Source organism: Medicago truncatula, chromosome 3, assembly GCF_003473485.1.
Source record: "Medicago truncatula cultivar Jemalong A17 chromosome 3, MtrunA17r5.0-ANR, whole genome shotgun sequence".
NCBI lineage: Eukaryota > Viridiplantae > Streptophyta > Magnoliopsida > Fabales > Fabaceae > Medicago > Medicago truncatula.
The window spans coordinates 6,814,612-6,840,778 of NC_053044.1; the positions used below are offsets into that span (position 1 = coordinate 6,814,612).

General features: G+C 32.5%; 2 protein-coding genes across 9 annotated transcripts; both read left to right on the forward strand.

Moving 5' to 3' along the window:
• The first annotated feature begins 7,339 nt into the window (after positions 1-7,339).
• On the forward strand, positions 7,340-24,274 carry LOC11417749 (putative disease resistance RPP13-like protein 1). 8 transcript variants are annotated; one of them, XR_005645277.1, is made up of 9 exons: positions 7,427-7,586; positions 7,693-7,792; positions 8,051-8,107; positions 15,882-20,968; positions 21,061-21,254; positions 23,078-23,167; positions 23,290-23,488; positions 23,664-23,720; positions 23,822-24,274. XR_005645277.1 is itself a non-coding variant. In XM_039831674.1 (3 exons), exons 1-3 carry the CDS (start codon positions 7,361-7,363, stop codon positions 20,699-20,701), a joined length of 4,926 nt encoding a protein of 1,641 aa, XP_039687608.1. In that variant the 5' UTR covers positions 7,340-7,360; the 3' UTR covers positions 20,702-20,969. The 8 variants fall into 8 exon arrangements, 1 of the variants encoding a protein (XP_039687608.1); XR_005645272.1 differs by lacking the exons at positions 7,427-7,586; positions 7,693-7,792 and adding an exon at positions 7,340-7,409; XR_005645273.1 differs by lacking the exons at positions 7,427-7,586; positions 7,693-7,792 and adding an exon at positions 7,340-7,409 and having other exon boundaries at positions 23,306-23,488.
• A 368-nt stretch (positions 24,275-24,642) lies between these two features.
• On the forward strand, positions 24,643-25,794 carry LOC11416240 (putative disease resistance RPP13-like protein 1). The gene has a single exon (XM_003598797.1). It carries the CDS (start codon positions 24,643-24,645, stop codon positions 25,792-25,794), a length of 1,152 nt encoding a protein of 383 aa, XP_003598845.1.
• Positions 25,795-26,167: the final 373 nt, after the last annotated feature.

Below are 26,167 nucleotides of genomic sequence, written 5' to 3' on the forward strand. Positions count from 1 at the left end.
CTCACAAGTCAAATTTAGTTCCCTAATTTTGTAGGCATGACTAGAGTATGATAAGAACCTTCACAGTGAAATTTCGTAGTCTTTAAACGAGATACAAATTAATTATAAATTGTTTAAGAAATTCATAATTATGAGAGAATGAAAATTCATAATTAATTTATCTCTAGTCGAAGAAATTTAATTTTTTATGTAAAGCTATATTTTAACGTGCTAATCATGTATGATAAAAATAATGAAAAAATTCAACATGTAGGTCACATTTTTAGAATACACGTATATTACAGGGTGGTCAAAAATATGAAGAAATTCAAGTTACAATGCTAGTATATATGTTTTGTATTTTTAACGGTCATTTTTCAGACATAAGGTATATTACATAGTCAATTTGAACAATTAACCCGTTAAAATAAGAGAGATGAACCCATCAATTGTGTGCTAAATAAAAATCCGAGACCTATTTGCCTGTGAGAATTTTCAGATTGCTTAAATTTTTCTTTTTGTAAGTGTGCTAATTGGCTTTTGGGTTGAGTCTAATTTGCAAAAATAATCGATCGAGCCCGGGCGACCGCCCGGGGTCGCCGGACGGTGAAACCGCCCATGCGTAAGATGTCCTTTGAACACAACCACAAATGTCATTGTCCATGCACAATGTTTCCCTACAACGTGTCTCTTCCAAAGCAATGTTGTCCAAAGCATATCTAGACACATGACCACCTAACCCCGAGTACAAAGTGACATCTTTGAATCTATGTTCCAACACGCTAACGCTGTGACCAATTGATGTTTGTATAGAAGTGAACTGAAGCAACAACATGTCATGTATTTTCTCCCAACAAGTACCCAAATCACCCACTCTATTGTCCAAATATTTCTTCAATAAAGCATGAGCCAATTTGAACCTGTTGTTGGTCCTGCAACCAAGATGCAACACATGGTATGTCTATGCCCTCACAATTTTGTCCTTCACTTCATTCAAGGTGGTCATGGCATAATTTTTTAAAATTAGGAAATCACTACATGAATCTTGGAACTCCACTAATGCATTTGCATATAACTGTTGAGTGGGCGATTCAACCATAGATTTCCATTTCCTCATTATCTTCTTGACAACATCGCGATTACTCACCTCTTTCCCATCCTTTTTTCCCAAAGGATATTTACAATCTGAGACACACATTTGTTTAACATTTGCTTGCACATGAAAGTAACAATTCATTGCATAACTTTCGGGGAAACCATTTGCAACCGCTTTCATCAAAGACATATCCGTGTCGTTAACAATCACCTTAGGCATATTCATCTTTAACGTAAGAAGTTTACGCAACATTTTTAAGACCCAAACAAAGTTTTCCTCTTCCTCATGTGTCACAAATCCAAACCCAACCGAATATGTCAAATCGGTCGAAGTGACCTCAACTACCTCAAACATTGGCATCCTGTACATGTTGGTTATGTAGGTGGAGTCCATAACCAAAACGGTTGGAAAATTGTTAAAAAACTTAACGGATGTTGGATGAGCCCAAAAGATATCTTCGATTGTAGTACTTTCACTTTGTGTTCTTGAGTAATAAGAATAGTTGTGCTCCTCCAACTTCGAGGTTAGATATTGCAACGGCTTCTTGTCACCTCTATGTGCCTTCCATATTTGTTGACGTTCATTGTACACTTGCTTCACATTTGTCATGCAATGTGGTCTTTTGTTCTTCAAATGTATCAAAATATTTCTTGGAAACATCTTGTTCTTGGTCAAGTCATGTACAATCTTCTTTTCGTCCTCCTTTAGTCTACCGGCAAGAATGTGTCATTCTAAAGCCGGCTCCATCGCATGGTTGTGAACTCCATTAAGAATGTTCAATCCCCATTCCTTTGTTTGCTTACTTTGATATCCACTAATCATGAACAAGCACCCACATTTTCTTGAGCCCGTTCTCGCATGCTTCGGTTTTTTTTTTTTTGGCACTTTGTGAGCTCCACTCCTTTCACACACTAGGCGGAACATTGGATTGATCAAGCTTGATCTTTGTGTAACAATTGTAAATCCCGCCTTATTTGCTTGACGACGCGCCCACTCAAGCAATTCTTCTCTATCTTTCGACTTAACGTCGTCCGAAAAAAACCTAGTCGTGCCGACCTCGTGGGCTTGAAGTGGGAGGACACCGGAGCCGCCAACATACTTTGAAGCTTCAACATGAACGGAAGCTCCATCAATGTTTGGTTTCGCTTCAACCTTAGGCGGTTTGACATCTCCGAAAATTTCAACAAAATTTGGTTTTGTCTCTCCCAGAACATCTTCCGCGTTCTCTACCATTACTATAATTAAACAACAAATAAATATGAATTAACAACTAACTAATGCATAAACATCAATGTCATAATGAATTAAAAGAAAAAAAATAAAAAAACAAAAACAAAAGAAATGTTTTTTTTTTGAAAAATGACAGTAGCTGCCATTTTTTCGTTGTGAAATTTTTTCACAAGTATTCCTCGGTACCTTACTACCAAGGTTTTCCTCGGCACTACACTACCAAAGTTTTCCTCGGTAGTTAACTGCCGAGGTTTCCCATGACAGAGTTCTACGTAACTGACGTAGATACCCATAACAAAATCAAAAAATGAACGGATTAAAATGCTCAATACCTTTTTTTTTTACGTCAAATGTGTGTTGATACCTCCTATGCTTGACGCTTGAATGATTTTGGATCTAGATTTGATGAAAAAAATATTGAATTTGGGGATTGACTGAAGGTGGTATTGAAGTTGATGATGAAAATAGTATGTAGGGGGGAGCATGTGGCTGTTTCATCTGATGAAACATATTCCTCGGCAGTTAACTGCAGCCGGTTTCTTAATTCCTTGGCAGTTAACTTCTGAGGGGACAAAAACGTAAATTACTCGTGTGCCTCAGCCTTATACAATGTGTCAACAGTAATTCTCCTTCTTCTTCTCCTTGTTCTTTTTCCTTTACATGACTTTCTCCATTTCATTTTCCCCCCTCTTCTTCTTCGTGAAGGTTTCTTAAAATTAAAAAATTATACACCCATTCTCATGGTAATCATTTTCAATTCAACCGTGAATGTCCTCCTTCTCCCTTCCTAATTATTCCCTAATTCAATTCACCCTTCCTCTTTTTTTTTTTTTTTTTTTTTTTTTTTTTTAAGAAACAAAAAGACAACTTATTAAGAACAAAAAAGAGTCTATCATATGCTCTATATTATTTCTCGAGCCATTTGAGTCTATCATAAAATATAAAACTCAAAAAATCTAAGGCAAACTAATAGAAGAAATAAGAAAAAAAACTTTGATAAGTCTTGCAAAGGACGAAGACATTTCAAAAAGAGTGAAAATATTTGCATATTAGTCGTATCATTTATAAATACTTTGCAATATTTTTTATTGAAAAAGTCAATGTAACATAGCAAGTGGAATGTTAATTAACTTGGGATATATATGTGATGTTCTTGTTTGAGAAATTTTGGAGAAATAGAAGGCAAGAGCCCCTACCTACAACCACCCATTCCCTTTATTTCATTTTCCTTTCCTATCCTAGTATTCAAAGCTCTCTCTCTCTCTCTCTCTCAAATCGTTGTTCGGTTTCTTAGCTACACGACCATACAACCAAGCATTTTCTCGATTCATCAATTATTTAGTGAAATATTTACTAGCATTTTTTATATGAAAACATTTTATTCTAATTAAGTTTGTCCAAGAATAATCCAGTTATTCGGTTCTATGTTTAGTTTGGATTTTTTTTATTATATTGTGCAAGACAATAAAATGCATACATTTTGTAAGTAAACGGAGATAAGATTTTTATGATCATCACTTCAGGCGTAACAGTAACAGTACAATCTTATATGTATGGTAACATGTCTAACCGTATAAACTTTGCATGATACTAATTACTTCCATGTAATTGAGTTAGAAGAAGCGGTTCTCTCAAGTTATATTCGTTAAATCAACTTCATCACTTGGCTTTTAATCCAAAATGATCAACAAAGTGTGAAAGAAAAATATCTTTAATTCAACATTAGTTACTTAACTTGATAGAAATAATTATATGTAAATAGTCCGAAAATTAAATTATGTGAGTCAGTTAATAGATTATGCACCTCTATCTGTTAGTTTCGGTCCCTTTTCCATGTTGCCTGGTGACATCCATTTTCTACCTTGACACAATATGAGAATATCATCATGATACCATTTATAAGAAAGAAAAAAAGATAAAATCACTAAATGTAGAAGGAAATAAAAAATTGGAATCTTTCAAATAGAAGAAAACAAAAAATGTGTAAGACCAAAAAAGAGTGAGAATAGGGGGTTGCACCCTCAGCAAAGCCACCATGAGTTTGGTTGTCCTGTCATTGCCACTGTGTCGGTCACCTTACATTATGTATCATTTCTTAGTGAAATGCATTTAGTCTTTAGTTCCAATCAATAGGTTGGATCTTTAATTTTGAGCCAGCTCGTAGATGAAACACAAAATCAAAGAAAAAATGATAAGAAAAAAAAAGCATGAAATAGAAACAAAAAATAGAAGTATACAAATTGAAGAATATATAGTTAAAATTAAAAATATTTAACAATATAATTAAAGAATATGAAACTCCATTTAGACGTGGTGCTGAGGATATTGGTATGAGATGATTTCTTTTTGATGAAAGAGTAAAAACCTGTAATAGAAAATCAAAAGGAGGAATGAGCATATAAAAATATAATTCAGGAAAGAAAACTAAAGAAACAAATAGTAAAAAAGCCCGACATTTATAGGGGTTGCACCGTCGACGCTGTGATAACCCGTTGTACTAACAATTAATGATGCCTCCTTTGTCTTCAAATCAACCATATTGCTCCTTTTCGCTGGCAGCCTAGGATACCACCATCCTTCCCCTTTTTTCATTTCTCTATCTCGAAGGCGAAAGACCAATTTCCACACCGACTCTATGCGGCTGTCACAGTACTGCTGCCTTCACCACATACGTCAATCTCAATTTTCCTGTTAAAAAACTTTGTTGCGATGCTCTGTTGATATTCCTTATTTATTCCTATTTTTGTTATCTCACTGTTTCGGACCATTCCTCAAAATACCCTAATACCTCTCATGTTTATATACCGCTTTTAATTACATTGTTTTTGAAATATTAGTTAGAATAAAATAAGAAGATTAAACAAAGAACAGAATGAAAAAATGAACAAAACACCCTTGATAATTGGTACAATACAGTTCTTTTAGCATACATTGAAATCAATAAGGAAACCTCTATGTCTATCTTGGATGATAGCAGCACCTCCACTCATCCCCTTCCATGATCTTGTGGACTGCTTCATATAGAAACAAGAAAAAAAAAATAGCCATTATTAAAGAGATAAAATTAGCAGATGATAATGATATGAGAGAAATTCAAACTAAAAATCATCCACATATATGACATGGTTATAGGATATTCCCTATGAGCACAAACACATGCATTGAACACAACACGGAGACATCTATAGATGTAAATTTAAAAAATAAAATAAAATAGATTAATCGGAAAAACTAAATTTAGATGCATCTTTGACTTCATCAATGGATCAATATTGCTCTTGCCCATTTTATTACCAAGAATATAAAAACAATTAAACCAAAGAATAGGATGTCATCATAGTTCATGTTGAAGAATAGGATGTGTTGTGCTATTGCCCATTTCCTGCATGTGTGTTGTGGATCGAGTAAAAATTAGTATGAAATTAATATGAACAAAAGAAATATAATTCAGTTTTAGTACCTTTAAAAACTACAAAAGCTAGAACACAAAAGTCTGTTGCAAACACACCATAAGAGACCGTATAGTCAGAAAGAAAATACATAGAATTGGAGTATTTGACAAAATAGATATCACCACACACCGAGTTAGGTTGTTGCTTTTTTTGTTCTTCCTTTACATTGATTTTTTTTTAATGTTGTAGTAGGCAAAAATCTCTTCCAGATTAATTGAAAAATACGTTAATTGTCTATGGGACTCCTCCACCGCATGTTTCTCCCTTTAAAATAATGAAGTAGAAAAATGAGGATAAGCCTATAACACAATTGAAGAAAAAAAATGATGTTTGTGTATAATGGAGAAAGAAGCACAATAGAAGGGACAAAAATCCGTTATGTTGTGCATTGGAAACCGTTGCCTTTGCGGTAACTTATTGATCTCAAATTGATGCCATAACAAGCAGCCAATCACTAAGATTCATGTCTTCTGTTTTTCTGTTCAAAACAAAGCATTTGCCCTCAACGACCACAATGCAAACAGGCATGAACTCAACAGTCGCTCCAACAATCTCACCAATAATCAAACACTAAATAAACACAAAAAACTGCACAGAACAAAGTATAAATTAAGAATGTCAAAAAGTAATGAGAATCAAAACCAAAAAAAAATAAAAAATAAATAAATTTAAACAAACGAGAGTTTTCAAGAGCCAAGTGATTATAGTGGTTGATTCGTTTAGACAAAGTTGTTGTTATAGAAATTTATGAAGTGAAAAGAGAAACACGAATTCAATCATCCCGTCAGATTCCATCATTCTTTCTATTCAAGTTTCTCATGTTTCATCTTTTTACGTTGTTGTTCTGTCAAGATTGTGCAGCAGTTCTTTCTTGGTAGTTTTTGAGTTTGAATGAGAGGCATCAGTAAAAAAAAATAAGATAGGTAGTTATCGATGAAATTACTATAATGCACTGGTTTACAAATTAAGTTTGAGAAGGAAAATGAAGGACATTTTTGGAAAGAAAATAGGCTATACCAAACCAAAGTATTGGCTTTATTAATAGGTATAGATATCGGTTTCTTTTGACTTGAAAAAAAAAAAAAAAAAAACTAAAATGACTTACTTGATATAACTCGGACAAAAAGAGCAAAATTTATTTAACAATTAATTAATTTACTAATATTTATCATCATCATTATAATGATAATGATAATAGCAATTATGAAAGACTAATTTATTACAAATATTTAACTTTTTTTTGGTTCTACTAATATTTAACTTGAAAAAGGTATGCGAAGAAAGGAAGAAAAAAAAAGTAGGGTTAATAGGTCTTTACCCCCTGTAATATAGGTCATTTCCGATTTTCCCCTGTAAAATATTTTTTTTGATTTACCTCCTTGTAATTTTTTTTTGTTTTGATTTACCACTTAATAGGCCAAACAAAAACGAAAAAATCAAATCTTTTTACAGGGGGTAAATCGAAAAAAATATTTTAAATGTATTATAATATTTGATGAAGACGCGTTATATGTTCAAAATACATCGCTTTCAAAACTAAAACTAAAAAGGTATTCGAAGAAAGGAATAAAAAGGTATTGACTTTTGTATTTCCTTGCAAGCGATGGGAAGGTGCAAAGACGCGTTATATATTCAATCAGTTGATACAAAAAGTATATCATCTCATTCATTTTTTCCTTCTCACTTTCTTCTTTGATACCAAACTTCATCTTTCATATCTTTCAGTTTGTTTTTCCACTAATTACTATCCTTGATATCTTGTTCTTGTGCTTCACTTTGTTTGGGAGATCTTTCAAGTTTTTCACTTTGTTTGTTCCACTCACTTTCAAGTAATTTCTCTCTTTAAATCTTACTAAACACATTTTTTACTCTTTATTTCCGTTTTTACTCAAATTTCATATTTCACATTTTTTTTATACTTTATTTCCTTGGCAGATCTCAGTTTGTGTTTTTGTGACAAAGATCTCAGTTTGTTTCTTCTCACACTTTCAGATACTCTCTTACTTTCTTAACAACAGTTAATCTTTTAAATCATGTTACGTGATCCATCCTAGTTATACTTATATTTATATTTAAGTTAATTTTGATTAACAAAAGTTAATAATTCTAACTATGTTACGTGATCCATCATAGTTATCCTTTTTTTTTTTTAAGGACCATCCTTGCTATACTTATATTTAAGTTAAATATGAAAATGATTTTTTTTTTAAATGATTTTATTTGAAATACTATTTTATACTGTCTCTAAATCTTTCTCTAATTTTTTTTTTTATATTCTCTCATTACTTAGCAGATCTCAGTTTGTGTTTTTCCGACAAAGATCTCCGATTATTTGTTCTTACACTTTCAGGTACTCTCTTCTTTGTTAATAAAATTTAATGTTTCAAATTATGTCATGTGATTTGTCCCGGTTATACTTATGATAATGATTTTTTTGAGGGTTAATTATATATTTTTAAGGGTTAGTTATGATAATGAGCTTTTTTTAAGGGTTAATTGGAATAAGTGAACTACAAAATTACAATACTAACCTTCTACTTTAAACAGTTGATGCAATTTTCTTAAAAAAAAAAAACCTTTATGTGCGTAAAAAAAAATTGTTAAAAAATTAATTAACTCTTACATATTCTCATTAATTTTTTTAATTAACTAACCTACTGATTGAAATTCACACATTTTAAATACGGTGAAATGGAAAGTTGAACCCAACCCCTACATATAATTGTCCTTGTAACTAGCAATTGAGTTGCACTTACGAGATATATTCTCTTTTATCATAAAAGATAATAAACTGTCTTCAATCCACATATTAATATTCCTTTTGATATGATTATTTTCACGTTATTTTTCGGCGAATGAATCACTAAACAGTCTCTTTCAAAGATGCAATTGATACAAGAGACAATTGTTTATCATTAAACAATTAATTTACTTTAATATTTTTGTTTCTTCTGAATAAAAACAAGAATGTTTTAATATACTAATTATTATTTATTATAAAAATCATACATGAGACAAAAATATATCACTAAAAAATGATTAAAATTTAATGTTTTTTAATATATAATGGGAAATGTTAACGAGTGCCCCGGACACTTGTTAAGGGAATATAAGAAGAAATATTCTCTTGGAAATTGTGTATTCTACTCTTTCTCTAACAAATTCCTATTTTTTTTTGTAGACACTCTTCTTTTAATATGTTATCTTTCTCTTGTAACAAACAATTTTTAGTTAGTATCTCTTCTCCAACAAATTTCTATTTTTTTTTTTTGTAAACACTCTTCTTTTAATATGTTATCTTTCTCTTGTAACAAGCAATTTTTAGTTACTATCTCTTTTTTCAACAAATTTCTATTTTTTTTTTGGAGACACTCTTCTTACAATTGTCAATTTTTTAAATATTTAGCAAATCTCTTTAATTATTTTAAGTCAATTTCCAATGAGCCTTCCACTCTTTCTTCCTTTTGAAAATTCATGACGTCTTTTTTTTTTTTTTTTCCTTAGATCGGTTCTTTTACTTAGCACTTGAAATTTTTAACAACTACTCCTCATCTTATTTATAAAATGTTAACTCTTCATGAAACCATTATTATAGGTAACAAAATTTTGTATAAATTTGAGGATAACAAGAAACAAACTTTTTTTTTTATTTTTTAAAAACTTTAGTTTTCTCAATACATAACATTAATTAGTTTTTTTTAGCTGTCTATGTCAGGTGCTCATGTATATATTATTAAAAAAAATACAAAAAAGAATTGGGGGGACATAAACCTAACCCAGTCAATTCACTGAAAGTGTATGTCAACCCAATTGAGTAATACAAAGAAATAAAACAACACCGGTGAATGTCTAACTTGCGGTGTATGGACCAACCGTCAACACGAAATGGATCCAAGAACCAACAACTCTTTGCAACAACAGCAAGAATAATGTCTCTTTCGAGCCAAACAGTCCAGCATCAAAGACTGATGAGGATTTTGAAACCTCCCCCAAGTTATAGTGCTAAACTTTGTGAAGGTGAGAGATTCGACCGCCAACACGGATACAGAACCCACGCCTACAACCCGCTATGCTGCGACAGAAAGCTTCACGACCATTTCTAGCCAAATCCAATAGAAAGCAACTCAAATCCAATTGAAGGCCAGATTGAGGGATGGTCAATCAACGAGTCTGAGCACCGCGAGCACCGCCAAAATAGTAACACCCGCACCCACCATTCGCAGCAACAATGGACAACAGGTTCAAGACCATTTCTAGCCTAGAAGACATGTTAGGAAGCACATCATGATCTTGAAGGAGCAATACAGACGAGCATCATAATCAAACAAGAGACTGATCTTAACAAAACCAAAACCATCTTTTCAGTCATGGTATATGAACTGACCGCCAACACGGACAGATTCACGGACAAACTGCCCCTGCAACAACAAAGCACAACAAGCATTCCGACTCTTTCGAGCACAACAAACTCTGACTGCAATGACGAGTCATCTGAACTACGTCAAGACGAATCAGCACAGCGAGTCTTACGATTCAACAGGAGCATGGCGTGTCCCCTGAAGGCAGCCACACTGTCTTTTTTTAGAGCTTCAGTGGCATGAGCCACCGCCTTTGAGACCAAAATCTTTTTCGAATTTTTTTATAATTTTTCAAAAATTTCAAATTATATTAAATTTGTGATTTTTTAAATTTTTTGTTAATTTAAAAAATGATTTTTTTATTTATTTTCAAAATTTAATTTTCAGATTTTTTTTGTTTTTTTAATAAAATCTGACGCGGATAATCATTAATACACGTGGCTAACAAAAAAATATTCATGTCAGCGTCACGTAGGAGATTCTGGTGAGTCACATGGGTCGGGGACAAATTTGAAGAATCTTTATTTTTCAAGGACCAAATCTAATTTTATTTTTACAGGGATTACAGGAGATAAAACACTATTAACTTAAAAAAAAAAAAAACATGCTTTTGTTAAAGAAATCAACTCTTACACATTCTTATTCATTTTACAAAATGATAAATTTTCATTGGTCAACTTAATGTCCTTTTTGGTATATTTCTCATTATATTCACGTTTTGTTATGCAAATGATTCACTAAAGAGCATTATTGAAAGATATAATTCATACACGGGACAATTACTTATTATTAATCAATTAATTGAATTAATTTATTTTGTTTCTTCGAAGTAAAAAATGAATATTTTAATACAGTAATTATAATTTATTATAAAAATTATTCATGTGAAAAATGTACATCGCTAAAAAATATCTAAAAATTTACCAAAAAAAAAACTAAAAGTTAATGTTTTTTTAGTTTCTTGTACATATTCAAAAAAAAAAAAAACAATTATATATACTAATAATATTTTTTTTTACATTTCATTGTTTATTTTTCTAAATGGGTCACAAAAGAGAGAAATTGGAACGAACCCTTCTTCATATACATGGAACAACTTTTTATCACTAATCGGTGAAATTTATGTTTCTAAATACCAAATGTTAGTAAGAAATCATAACTGCTAGAATTTAAATAAAAAGTGTTAGTAAAATTTTGGCAAAATTACGCAATTAGTTCTCTAACTTAATTTTAAGTAACGATTAAGTCTTTTATCTCTTTTTTTCTTCTTTCCATTTTAATCCTTTGTTCTAAAATATGAACATTATCATCCTTTTTTTTCGTAAAAAAACCATAAATCCAGAAAACTCATCACAGAATGCTGATCTTCATAAAGAAAAAAAACTCAAGTTCATTAAAAAAGCCAAAAACTAAAGTTCATCTTCATATAAACCCAAAATTTCATCAAATCTAAAACCCAAATATTCAAAACAAACTCATATTTTCAAAGTAACTCAAATCTTCAACTTTTTATTTTACAAAGAGTCAATTAATTATTCCCAAAAAGAATTCCAAATCTCCAAAACTGAAATATAAACAAAAACTCAAAGATATGAATTGGTGTTTGTTGTTCCTACTTGTAATCGAACAAAATTGGTGTTCATTGATGTTGGTTGTTGCATATAAACATTGTTATTGTTGTTGCCATATTCCAAGATCTCAGGTTTTGGGTTTTGAAAAACTAACTACAACAACGTTAACCTGGTGGAAGGTTTTCTCAAAATTGGGATTTTAGAAAAATAATGATGAAACAATTGAACATTAAAATTAAAATATGGACCATGAAGATGATATGGATTATAAAAAAATTGTGTTGAATATTTCAAACTTCCCTATATATATATATATATATATATATATATATATATATATGGGACTGTTAACTTACACTCATCTAAAAATATTAAGGTGCAAGTTAGCAAGCTACATCTACCTAAAATTATTAAGGTGCAAGTTAGCAACCTACACCCACTTGATTATTTACACTCATTTTTATAAGTATTATTAAGGTGCAAGTTAGCAACCTTCACTAATTTACACTCACTTTCATCATTTCAAATATTATTTCCTTAAAAGTTTGTCTTTATTACATGTTTTGTATCTTAAGCATGTCATTGTCTTTTTTGTTTCTTTTTTTAAGGATTTTTTTTAAGCTAGTTGCAAAATTGCCCTTCTATTTAAAATTAATTAGAATACAAACAAAAGGGTGTTTTAGTAAATTATAAGTGGGTGCAGCTTGCTAACTTGCACCTTAATGTTTTTAGGTGGGTGTAAGTTAACAGCAGCCTCATATATATATATATATATATATATATATATATATATATATATAGGGAGCATATCCTACGAGAACCAATATCTTATATAAGAAACGAGAACTATATTAACCATCAGATTTAATTAACGTCAAAGATTTAATTATTTGCTTAAAATCTCGCATGTAATTGATACACACAATCACAACTTAATAAATTTTGTTCTCGGTTGTGCACGAATTTCTGCACAGTTTACTCCCTCCAGTTTCGTTTTATGCATCTCCTTTGTTGCTCATATCTTTATGCATCTTCTTTGTTGCTCATATCTTGACAGCACGAACATGCTTCTTAAAATAGACTATGTTTCTCCATCTTGATTTGAGAGTATTTTTTTTTAATCGAAGCTTAAAATACTTTTCATAATTAAAATTTACTTATTTTGATTTATAATTTAAGATCGAATGCAATAAGGTGGGTAAGCCACATGAAATTTTGGAGAATGGGAATGGCGACAACATGTACCAAAGAGAGTGTAAAACCTAATTGTAATGATTTGGAATTTTGGGGAGAGCCAATAAACTGAGTGTTAATATTTTAGGGTGAGTATAGTGCCACAGGAGATTTAAAGCAAATAATTAAACTAAACTATGTAGAAGATGAACAAAATAAAGCGTAAAACCTAATCTGGGAATTATTTGAAGATAAAGTGAGTGCTACTTATGGGGAAATTCTGCCTAAATTGTAGCTCAATTTATTAACTTGTGATTTTGTATATCAATTATACAGAATGTTTTAAGAAGGTAATTTAATCTTATGCGTTAATTAAATCTGATGGTTGATATAGAAAGTTCTCGTTTCTCATATAAGATATTGGTTTTCACCGAATATACTCCCTATATATATATATATTGAAATTCCCCTATCATTAGAAACAAGGTTTTCTGACAAAATAATAAAATCTGGGTTCTAGGATGAAGATATGAGTTTTGTTGAATGTGAAGATGAATAGTTTGAATTTCTGGAATTTTAGGAATTTTTATGTAAAAAAGGTTAATAATGTTAACATTTTAGAACATAAAGGATTAAAATTGAAAAATAAAAAGATAAAAGACTGAATCGTTACCTAAAATTAAGTTAGAGAACTAATTATGTTATTTTGCCTAAAATTGCCCACCTAACTATTGTGTTTTGTACTTTCAAAAAAAAAAAAAACTATTGTGTTTTGTTGTATTTATATTTTTTATACATTTTATCATAGTTTTAAAAATCGGATCGATCGTCGACTCGGTAAGATCACTGGTTCACCGAGTCAATGGTTCAACCACTGGGTCATTGGTTGAACCGCATAACAGAACCGAATTAAATCGGATAGTTTGGATTTATAACTCGGTCTCTATAAAAAATGTGTACTTGTATTAAACTGAGTTGAATTATATTAATCAGGATCACTCTCAATCACAAAAAGTAAAAATAAAAAACTAATAAAATCTACCAATCGTCTAAACTCATTAAAAGTAACCATTATATATTTATATGTGCACTTCATACTTACACAAATTCATACCATATTTAAATAAATATCACAAATTTATTCTAATTTTAATAAATATATTTAGAGAGAAACAACAATATTAAAAAAAATTGTATTTAAATTATAAATATAATAAATTAGAAACATTAACATGTTATAATTTAAAATAAGAGTTGACCAAAAAAAAAAAAGAGTTACATTAACTATATAAGATGAAAACACAACCACTAACAGCTAAATATAATTAAAAAGAAGCAAACTTCATAACAAAACAACATGCGGTATGTTGCATGTTGGTTAAAGGATTTAAAGGCTTTGCTGCCGGTCTCCTGTTCAACTCTCAGCCATGCCAATTTGCGGTTGTTTTTGAAAAAAAACTTAGAAACGTGGTCAAAGGTGCGGTGCGCATTGACCCTGCGGCCGGTTCTCACAAACCAGCGGTTCATCAGTTTTTACTGAGTTTGACCGGTTCACACCAGTTTGACTGCATAACCGATCCAATATACAACTCAAACCGGTTCTAGGTCGAACCGGTCCGGTTTTTAAAACTATGCATTTTATGATATACCATTTATTTCTGACAAAAAATAAAAGGATATACCATTTATTTTGGTTTAATTCATCAATTTTTTTTTTTTTTGAGTTTGTTGTTTCAATTTAATTAAATCTAACTTATCTTAACTTATTAAAATTTCAATCCGGATATTTGTTTTGAAGTTCTCTCTAATTATGACTTAAATAGTGGTAAGAATAGGATGAATCAAACTAGTCTTTGCAAAGACTAAAATTGGTGGTCAAGCCCTCTTGTTTGTTTGGATATTGGCTAATGTTTTCTTGTTGTATTTTGTGTGTAACCGTTGTAATTCTTGATTTTTGAGGTAGTCTCTAAGGCACACCTTGTGCGTTTGTAACCGTTGTAACCTTTTGAAAATTTGATATAGTTTGTTAGGCTGTCTATAATTGACTTTCATATTTCTACTAATATTTTACAATTTGATATAGTTTGTTAAATGTATATTAAGATTAAGACTGAGATAACTAAACATAAAATATACAAACTTATATTAAAACAAACTTGGAAAATGTTTCTCCCCTATTTGTAAACGACAGAATTTAAATTTCGTATCAAACTGTTGTAAAATTGTATTAGCTAGTAGCATTGTATGATAGTGGTTCTTGCGTGGGGATGTAACAAGATTACAACAGAGAAATTCATATTTTATTATGCACACATATGTACATGTATATATATGAATATCAAAACAAGATTACTTTTTAAAATCAATATATTAGATTAACCTATAAGCAAAATAATTCACAATAAAATTACTTATGTAAATGCAAATTAAAACAACAAAATAACTATTTAAAAAAGTTGAGTCAGATAATTCTTCAAAGAGGCAAATTTATCTATAAAAATTAGATGAAATAAATTTATCAATCGTGCGATCATCTTTTGACTTTCATATTTCTACTAATTTTATTTGAAGTAGCTAAATATAAATAATGTATACTTATTGTAGCAAAATTTAATTTTTTTTTGACCCCATTGGAAACCAACGAAACTTATATTTCATTTGAAACAATTTTTTTTTTTGAGGGATTTCATTTGAAACAATTGTAAAATGGTAATCAGCTAGTGTCACGAATAATAATAGTAAATCATTTTTGCTTCCTCAGTTTTTTTTTTTTAAATAAAAAAAAACACCCACTAATTTTATTTTATTTTTTGACATAAAAAACCACTCATTGTTAAGTTCTTCATAATAAGAACCATTGTATCATGTACGAGAGTGGTTATTGCGTGGGAATGTAACGAGAGAAATCAAAATGAAAGATATTCATATATTGTTGTTATCATTATTATTATTTTTATGTGTAAATATAATTCTTGTTTTATTTAATTTTAATTGACAGAAATAATACATTTCCATCTTGCAGAGAGTTTTTTTAAGACTCAATATATCATGGCAGAGTTGGTAGCTGGGGCATTTCTTCAGTCTTCCTTTCAAGTGATTTTTGAGAAGTTGGCGTCTGTTCATATTAGAGACTACTTCAGTAGTGACAATGTTGATGCCCTTGCGAAAGAACTTGATCATAAACTCAATTCTATCAACCATGTGCTTGAAGAAGCAGAGCTGAAGCAGTACCAAAACAAATATGTGAAGAAGTGGCTTGATGAACTTAAACATGTTGTTTATGAAGCAGACCAACTATTAGATGAGATTTCTACTGATGCAATGATATATAAGTTGAAAGCTGAATCTGAACCACTTACCACCAATTTATTTGGCTGGGTTTCAGCTTTAACTGGAAATCCATTTGAATCTAGGCTCAATAAACTACTGGAGACACTAGAATCTCTTGCACAACAAACGAAAAGGCTGGGATTGGAAGTTGGTCCTTGTGCTAGTAATGAAGGCTTAGTCAGTTGGAAACCTTCAAAACGATTGTCATCTACATCTCTTGTGGATGAGTCAAGCTTATGTGGTAGAGATGTTCATAAGGAAAAACTAGTGAAACTTTTACTTGCAGACAATACCAGTGGTAACCAGGTTCCAATAATCAGCATAGTGGGTTTAGGAGGAATGGGTAAAACCACCCTTGCTCAACATGTCTACAATGACAACATGACAAAGAAGCATTTTGAACTTAAAGCATGGGTCTATGTTTCAGAATCTTTTGATGATGTTGGACTCACCAAAGCAATTCTCAAGTCATTTAATCCTTCAGCAGATGGTGAATACTTGGATCAACTCCAACATCAACTCCAACACCTGCTAATGGCAAAGAAATACTTGCTTGTTTTAGATGATATCTGGAATGGGAAGGTAGAATACTGGGATAAGTTACTACTTCCGCTTAACCATGGATCTTCTGGAAGTAAGATTATCGTGACAACACGTGAAAAGAAGGTAGCAGATCATGTCCTGAACTCCACCGAGTTAATTCATTTACATCAATTGGACAAAAGCAATTGTTGGAGTTTATTTGAGACACATGCTTTTCAAGGCATGCGTGTGTGTGACTATCCAAAACTTGAAACGATTGGCATGAAAATAGTGGACAAGTGTGGTGGGTTGCCTTTAGCTATAAAATCATTGGGCCAACTTTTGCGAAAAAAGTTTTCTCAAGATGAATGGATGGAGATATTGGAGACTGATATGTGGCGTTTATCAGACAGAGACCACACCATTAACTCAGTATTGAGATTGAGTTACCATAATCTCCCTTCCAATCTAAAGCGTTGTTTTGCATATTGTTCTATTTTTCCCAAGGGTTATAAATTTAAAAAAGATAAATTGATCAAGCTTTGGATGGCAGAAGGTTTGTTGAAGTGTTACGGATTGGACAAAAGTGAAGAAGATTTTGGTAATGAAATTTTCGGTGATCTTGAGTCAATTTCATTTTTCCAAAAATCGTTTTATGAAATAAAAGGTACTACTTATGAGGACTATGTCATGCATGATCTTGTCAATGATTTAGCAAAATCAGTGTCAAGAGAATTTTGTATGCAAATAGAGGGTGTTAGGGTGGAAGGTCTCGTTGAAAGGACACGTCATATTCAGTGCTCTTTTCAATTACATTGTGATGATGATTTACTAGAGCAAATTTGTGAGCTTAAGGGACTACGAAGTCTGATGATACGACGAGGCATGTGTATTACCAACAACATGCAACATGATCTATTTTCAAGACTAAAATGTTTGCGGATGCTAACATTTAGTGGTTGCCTTCTCTCAGAGCTTGTGGATGAGATAAGCAATTTAAAACTTTTGCGTTATCTAGACCTTTCTTACAATAAGATTGCAAGCTTACCTGATACCATTTGTATGCTGTATAATTTACAAACACTCTTGTTAAAAGGCTGCCATCAATTGACTGAGCTCCCTTCAAATTTTTCCAAACTCATCAATTTACGTCATCTTGAGCTCCCTTGTATAAAGAAAATGCCAAAGAATATGGGAAAGCTAAGTAATCTTCAGACCCTGTCATATTTTATTGTGGAAGCCCATAATGAATCTGATCTCAAAGATTTGGCAAAACTCAACCATCTTCATGGAACAATTCATATTAAAGGGTTGGGTAATGTTAGTGATACTGCAGATGCTGCCACATTAAATTTGAAAGATATAGAAGAATTACATACAGAGTTCAATGGCGGAAGAGAAGAAATGGCTGAAAGCAACCTGTTAGTCTTGGAGGCTATACAATCAAATAGCAACTTGAAGAAGCTCAACATCACACGCTACAAAGGTAGTAGATTTCCAAATTGGCGTGATTGTCATTTACCCAACTTAGTATCTCTTCAACTGAAGGATTGTAGATGTTCCTGTTTGCCAACACTTGGACAACTCCCTTCTCTCAAGAAACTTTCCATTTATGACTGTGAAGGAATAAAGATCATTGATGAAGATTTTTATGGCAATAATTCAACAATTGTTCCATTCAAGTCCCTTCAATATTTGAGATTTCAGGATATGGTCAACTGGGAGGAATGGATATGTGTAAGGTTTCCTCTGCTTAAAGAGCTTTATATAAAAAATTGTCCTAAATTGAAAAGCACCCTGCCTCAACACCTTTCTTCTTTACAAAAATTGAAGATCAGTGATTGCAACGAGTTGGAGGAATTGTTATGCCTTGGAGAGTTTCCTTTGCTTAAAGAGATTTCTATATCCTTTTGTCCCGAATTGAAAAGGGCTCTGCATCAACACCTTCCTTCTTTACAAAAACTGGAGATTCGGAATTGCAACAAGTTGGAGGAATTGTTATGCCTTGGAGAGTTTCCTTTGCTTAAAGAGATTTCTATAAGAAATTGTCCCGAATTGAAAAGGGCTCTGCCTCAACACCTTCCTTCTTTACAAAAACTGGATGTATTTGATTGCAACGAGTTGGAGGAATTGTTATGCCTTGGAGAGTTTCCTTTGCTTAAAGAGATTTCTATAAGAAATTGTCCCGAATTGAAAAGGGCTCTGCATCAACACCTTCCTTCTTTACAAAAACTGGAGATTCGGAATTGCAACAAGTTGGAGGAATTGTTATGCCTTGGAGAGTTTCCTTTGCTTAAAGAGATTTCTATAAGAAATTGTCCCGAATTGAAAAGGGCTCTGCATCAACACCTTCCTTCTTTACAAAATCTGGAGATTCGGAATTGCAACAAGTTGGAGGAATTGTTATGCCTTGGAGAGTTTCCTTTGCTTAAAGAGATTTCTATAAGAAATTGTCCCGAATTGAAAAGGGCTCTGCCTCAACACCTTCCTTCTTTACAAAAACTGGATGTATTTGATTGCAACGAGTTGCAGGAATTGTTATGCCTTGGAGAGTTTCCTTTGCTTAAAGAGATTTCTATATCCTTTTGTCCCGAATTGAAAAGGGCTCTGCATCAACACCTTCCTTCTTTACAAAAACTGGAGATTCGGAATTGCAACAAGTTGGAGGAATTGTTATGCCTTGGAGAGTTTCCTTTGCTTAAAGAGATTTCTATAAGAAATTGTCCCGAATTGAAAAGGGCTCTGCCTCAACACCTTCCTTCTTTACAAAAACTGGATGTATTTGATTGCAACGAGTTGCAGGAATTGTTATGCCTTGGAGAGTTTCCTTTGCTTAAAGAGATTTCTATATCCTTTTGTCCCGAATTGAAAAGGGCTCTGCATCAACACCTTCCTTCTTTACAAAAACTGGAGATTCGGAATTGCAACAAGTTGGAGGAATTGTTATGCCTTGGAGAGTTTCCTTTGCTTAAAGAGATTTCTATAAGAAATTGTCCCGAATTGAAAAGGGCTCTGCCTCAACACCTTCCTTCTTTACAAAAACTGGATGTATTTGATTGCAACGAGTTGGAGGAATTGTTATGCCTTGGAGAGTTTCCTTTGCTTAAAGAGATTTCTATAAGAAATTGTCCCGAATTGAAAAGGGCTCTGCCTCAACACCTTCCTTCTTTACAAAAACTGAAGATTAGTAATTGCAACAAGATGGAGGCATCAATTCCCAAGTGTGATAATATGATAGAGTTAGATATACAGAGTTGTGATAGAATTTTGGTAAATGAATTGCCGACTAGCCTGAAAAAGTTACTCCTTTGGCAAAATCGGAACACGGAGTTCTCCGTGGACCAAAATTTAATCAATTTTCCCTTTCTTGAAGACTTGAAGTTGGATTTCAGAGGCTGTGTAAACTGTCCCTCTTTGGATTTACGTTGCTATAATTTTCTTCGTGATCTTTCAATAAAAGGCTGGTGCTCCTCCTCCTTGCCTTTGGAACTACACTTGTTCACCAGTCTTCGTTCTCTGCGTCTGTACGATTGTCCAGAGCTGGAATCGTTTCCAATGGGTGGTTTGCCTTCCAACTTGAGGGACCTTGGAATATACAATTGCCCAAGACTGATTGGTTCGAGAGAGGAGTGGGGGTTGTTCCAACTCAATTCCTTGAGATATTTCTTTGTTAGTGATGAGTTTGAAAACGTGGAGTCGTTCCCAGAGGAGAATCTGCTGCCACCAACTCTGGACACTCTTGATTTATATGATTGTTCAAAGCTAAGAATAATGAACAACAAGGGTTTTCTCCACCTCAAATCTCTCAAATATCTATATATTGAAGACTGTCCTAGTCTTGAGAGCTTGCCAGAGAAGGAGGATCTACCCAACTCCCTTACTACTTTGTGGATTGAAGGTAATTGTGGAATAATAAAGGAGAAGTATGAAAAGGAGGGAGGAGAGCTTTGGCATACAATTAGTCACATCCCTTGTGTGTATATTGACTAGCCAACTCTCTTGAGCATTTGACCATTAAGAATTGTGGAATAATAAAGGAGAAGTATGAAAAGGAGGGAGGAGAGCGTTGGCATACAATTACTCACATCCCGAATGTGTGGATATCTGAATTCAATTAGGCAGGAATGAAGGTTAATTGCACCGCCACATAGTGCTAGCAAGACCAAGTTATGGGTCCCACATACTTTGACTCTTTGTGAATATCTGAATTCAGGTGAACAAATTTCCCACACACAAGGGTTATTACGCTGAATTAAGGTCCGAATATATCTCTTAGTCAAATATTTGTTATTTTTCTTTTATTTCCCCTTTTTTTATTCTTATTTTCTGACTTATATATTTTTTCACAGGACAAGAGGGATTCTTCATTTAGAATAGTTTGAAGAGTGGTGGGAATTTGTTTTTGTATGATTTGGGACAATATGAGTGAGGGTAGTTTCGGAAATGATGATTGTGTTAGAGAACAAACTCAATTGGAGTGTGGTGATTCAATCTTTGCTCTGAATTATCTTTTTAGTTCCCAACATATCTTCTTCCTCTTCAGGTAAAATACTTACTATTTGTGGATTAACCGAGCTATTGGCCATGTTGGATGAAAATTGTTGTATACACATATTAAAGGATTGAAAAACACTAGTAAAAGATCGAAATACCCTTCAGGAGTTAACTGTCGAGGAAGCTAATCGGTTGCAGTTAAATGTCGTAGAGCTTCAAACCTGACACATACAAACCATCTGATCACCGTCAAACGACCAAGATCAACGACTGCATGATTAAATTAAACAAAAACGACACAATTGATTAAATTAAATTAAATTAAATGTACTATAAATGCATTACATATGTGAGTCAAATCTTAATTTACCAATTGAACAAAAACGACACAATTGATTAAGTTAAATTAAATGCACTAAAAGTCAAATCCTAATTTTCCAAATTAAACAAAAACAACACAATTGATTAAATTAAATTACTGTTATTTTCCAGCTATTTTACAAAATTTATAGGTCCACTATTGCATTATTGATTTATTTTTCCACGCAATAAGTAGTACCAGTTTGATTTACGTCCCATAGATTAATTTTTTTTTGTCCTTTACCAACACTTTATACCATAAGATATACAGAACTAGATAGAAGTATATAATGTATGATAAATAGTAGTGTTGTGTATAATGGCTAATTATACAGTGAAAATGCACGATAACTGCACTACATATGAGTCAAATTTTGGCACTATTAAGAATAAATATTAAGAATATATATTGGTCAAGATTAAGAATATTTTTTTATTACCCTTAAAAAAAAAAGAATATTTTTTATTATCTTGAATAATGATAGACATCAACGAAATTAATTATAAATATTTCCTTATTAAAGAATTAAATTTAATTAAGGAAAAATTTAGATGTATTTCATTATTTAAGTTCAGGTTTTAAGTTCTTCGACAGTTAACTGCCAAAGTTTTTCTCGATAGTTAGCTGCCAAAGGGGTATTTCGGTCTTTTACTAGTGTTTCTCAGCCCTTTAACATGTGTATACAGCCATTTTCATGTTGGATTTACGGTGAATTTGATAGAATCGTGGTAATTTTGTCAAAATTTATACTTTTGAACTTCAACAAAATCAGGTACTCATTCCATGATCATTTGATGTATGGACTGTGTATATGTGTCCATATCTGAAATAACTTTAGAAATTAGAAACCATTTTTTTACTGTAATAAATAAGCCTATTTGTGCCTTAGGATCTATAAGGCGCGGACACTCCTCGGATTAGGTGTGTCTCGGTATCGGACATGTGTTGTGTCCAACACGACACCGACATATATAATTATGCGTGATTTTCTCAAATTATTAGCGGTGTCGACATGTCAGTGTACGTGTCCGTATCCGTGCTTCGTATCTTAGGATGTAGTCAATTTTATCCTAGTGTGTCTTAATTATTATTTTTTAAAATACATAGGGAAGTTATGCAACTGGGAGGTTAGGCAGTTATTTGATGTAAACTGTCACAATCCGTCTCTATTCAGTAAACAAGATGCTGATATATCTGATGTGCTTGTGTAAACAAAATGGTTTGATAGAAATTATACAGATGAGCATTAATTTTCGTAAAATACTCCATATTGTGTAAACAAAATGGTTTTACAGAAATTAAATAAAAGAGCATTAATTTTCTTCAATACTCTTGCTTTTAATTGCTTTTAATCCAATCTTGATATATTTTTACAAGGTTGTGACCTAAGAGGGCATCTTTCAAATAAAGTTGTATTAAAACTTTTATTATAGTACTGATTTGAATTATGAAATGTATTTTACTTTGAAAAATTCAACTGGATGGCATAATAATTATATTCTTTGAGACAGTTCTGCATCAAGGGCTGAAGGATGCCAGGGAGTTGATCTTGCACATTCAAAGGCATAACATGTTACCTTTCAAAGATATTACTTACAATGGTAAGTGCTCTCAGCATTCTTAGGTTACACTTAACTGAGTAGATGAAAATTGGAAATTAAAAAGAAAAAAAAACATTCATAACAGGCTTACTTTAATTTAAAATCTGCTACTTTCTGTTCAGTACATGGTTTAGATAGATAAGGCATTGTTCTTGCTATAAAAAAGAGGTAGCAGGGCACACAATTTCGCAACAAAGAAATTTTGGTTTTTGTTTCTTTCATCCAAAGATGATTTAGACTCGACGTAGAGCCTCGTGATCATGTGTGGGCAAGGGAAGAGGCTGACATTGTTTGAATTCCATCCATTCCAATTTGTTCATGGTTTGTATTCAAGCATTATAATGAAACATATTTCACTTACTTTTATAAAGGTCTTCTAAAACTATGTTTCAAAGTGTTCTGCAACAAATTGTCATACACCATATTCTGACTTTATGAGCCATCTTTTTTATTCTGTTTACGCTGATTGTCTGTTTTTCTTCTTGTGTCTTCCCAGGAAACATGAGACTTGAGAAAAGAAGCCGATGAATTAATTGCATCAACCAATTACATGGTGAGGATGTCATGTGGCCTTTTACCGTGATTTTCATTTTATTTATATTTTTAATTGTTAAGTGATAAAAAATTGAATGACATGCCACTTTGTTGTTTAAGGGAATTTTGGTGGATTCAATGACATCCAACTTGAGAAAAAACCACTGTCCTCATGGTGGATGAGAGCTTCCATGGTGTTTGGAACAACCAATGACTCTTCCAATGATTTTTACTAAGACTGGACTGCATTTTATATGCTGCCAAATGTAACACAGAACCATTCTGCAATGCACCACTCCAAGGAAATTAGGAGCATCAGTACAAAGTTAACCAACTCCAAGTGGAATAAACATGTGTTTCAGACGAAGAATATCATTGTTGAGATGTGATGTCAAGACTCAGGCATCGACTTCAACATCTTACTCTTTGTATGTCCTTCCTAGTTCATACACCGGAAGTTGACTTGTCAATTTAGTGAAATTCAATAAAACACTACTTTTCATTGCAGTACTTCTGATTGTAATTCATTACTTTTTCTCAGTTTGTGAATAAGTTTATCTTTCTGCATCATTAGAAGGTTCTTCTGTGCTCAAAAAGCCACAACAGTTCGTTAAGCATATGTTAACTCCATTGTCTTTAATTTCTGCATACCGTGACACGCTCTTTTAGTAATATAAATTGCATCATGTCATCTTTTCCCTAGTTTTACATTCAAACATAGTTAAGATCACATATAATTATCTCACTGGCTTATCTCTCAGAGCTTGTGGATGAGATAAGAAACTTAAAACTTTTGCGTTACCTAGACCTTTCTTACGTATAATTTGCAAACTCTCTTGTTGGGAGGTTGTGGTGAATTGACTGAGCTCCCTTCAAATTTTTCCAAACTCATCAATTTACGTCATCTTGAGCTCCCTTGTATAAATAAAATCCCAAAGAATATGGGAAAGCTAAATAATCTTCAGACCTTGTCATATTTTATTGTGGAAGCCCATAATGAATCTGATCTCAAAGATTTGGCAAAACTCAACCATCTTCATGGAACAATTCATATTAAAGGCTTGGGTAATGTCAGTGATACTGCAGATGCTGCCCCATTAAATTTGAAAGATATAGAAGAATTGCATACTGAGTTCAATGGCGGAAGAGAAGAAATGGCTGAAAGCAACCTGTTAGTCTTGGAGGCTATACAACCAAATAGCAACTTGAAGAAGCTCAACATCACACACTACAAAGGTAGTAGATTTCCAAATTGGCTAAGGGGTAGTCATTTACCCAACTTAGTATCTCTTCAACTGAATGGTTGTGGGTTATGTTCCTGTTTGCCACCCCTTGGACAACTCCCTTCTCTTAAGAAACTTTCCGTTTATGATTGTGAAGGAATAAAGATCATTGATGAAGATTTTTATGACAATAATTCAACAATTGTTCCATTCAAGTCCCTTCAATTTTCGATATTTGAGAATATGGTGAACTGGGAGAAATGGATATGTCTAAGGTTTCCTTTGCTTAAAGAGCTTTCTATAAGAAATTGTCCTAAATTGAAAAGCACCTTGCCTCAACAGCTTCCTTCTTTACAAAAATTGTGCATAAATAATTGCAACAAGTTGGAGGAATGGTTATGCCTTGGAGAGTTTCCTTTGCTTAAAGAGATTTCTATAACAAGTTGTCCCGAATTGAAAAGGGCTCTGCCTCAACACCTTCCTTCTTTACAAAAACTGGAGATTATTGATTGCAGCAAGATGGAGGCAACAATTCCCAAGTGTGATAATATGATAGAGTTAGATATACAGACATGTGATAGAATTTTGGTAAATGAATTTCCGACGAGTTTGAAAAGGTTATTCCTTTGTGATAATCAGTACACCGAGTTATCCATGCAGCAAAATGTAATAAATTTTCCCTTTCTTGAAGAGTTGGGGTTGGATTGGAGTGGCTCTGTGAAATGTCCTTCTTTGGATTTACGTTGCTATAATTCTCTTTGGAGACTATCAATAAAAGGATGGCACTCCTCCTCCTTGCCTTTGGAACTACACTTGTTCATGATAGGAACCCAAATTAAGAGAAACAAAAGAAATAGTATTATAGATTGAATAGAAAATATTACAGAAGATTATCCCTCTGTAATCCCAGAGCAAAAGCTCCTCAGAGAAGAGACATTTCTCTTTCTGCCCAAAACCAATAAGGTTCCTAATTGAATAATTCTGAATTCCTCCCTACTGTTGTGGTCAAATGGCCTTATTTATACAACTAAGGGCATAAACTGCCTATAACCGCTCCTAATCAATACAAATTACTACATAAACTGCCTAACTGCTCCTAATCAACACAAATACTGCATATTATACAAAATGCTAACTGCTCCTAAATAACTATATATTAAAATAACTACTATATATTAAAATAACTGATTGCATCAAGCAGTTACCCTATCAATACCACCGGATACCTAACATTACCGACCGC

Excerpts from the sequence above, each read along its gene's own strand:
- LOC11416240 (XM_003598797.1), top strand. The coding sequence starts at position 24,643 with ATGGGAAAGCTAAATAATCTTCAGACCTTGTCATATTTTATTGTGGAA.
- LOC11417749 (XM_039831674.1), top strand. The coding sequence starts at position 7,361 with ATGGGAAGGTGCAAAGACGCGTTATATATTCAATCAGTTGATACAAAA. Across the intron at positions 7,410-8,050 it reads TCAATCAGTTGATACAAAAA|ATCTCAGTTTGTGTTTTTCC; the intron begins GTATATCATCTC and ends ATTACTTAGCAG. Across the intron at positions 8,108-15,881 it reads ATTTGTTCTTACACTTTCAG|AGAGTTTTTTTAAGACTCAA; the intron begins GTACTCTCTTCT and ends TCCATCTTGCAG.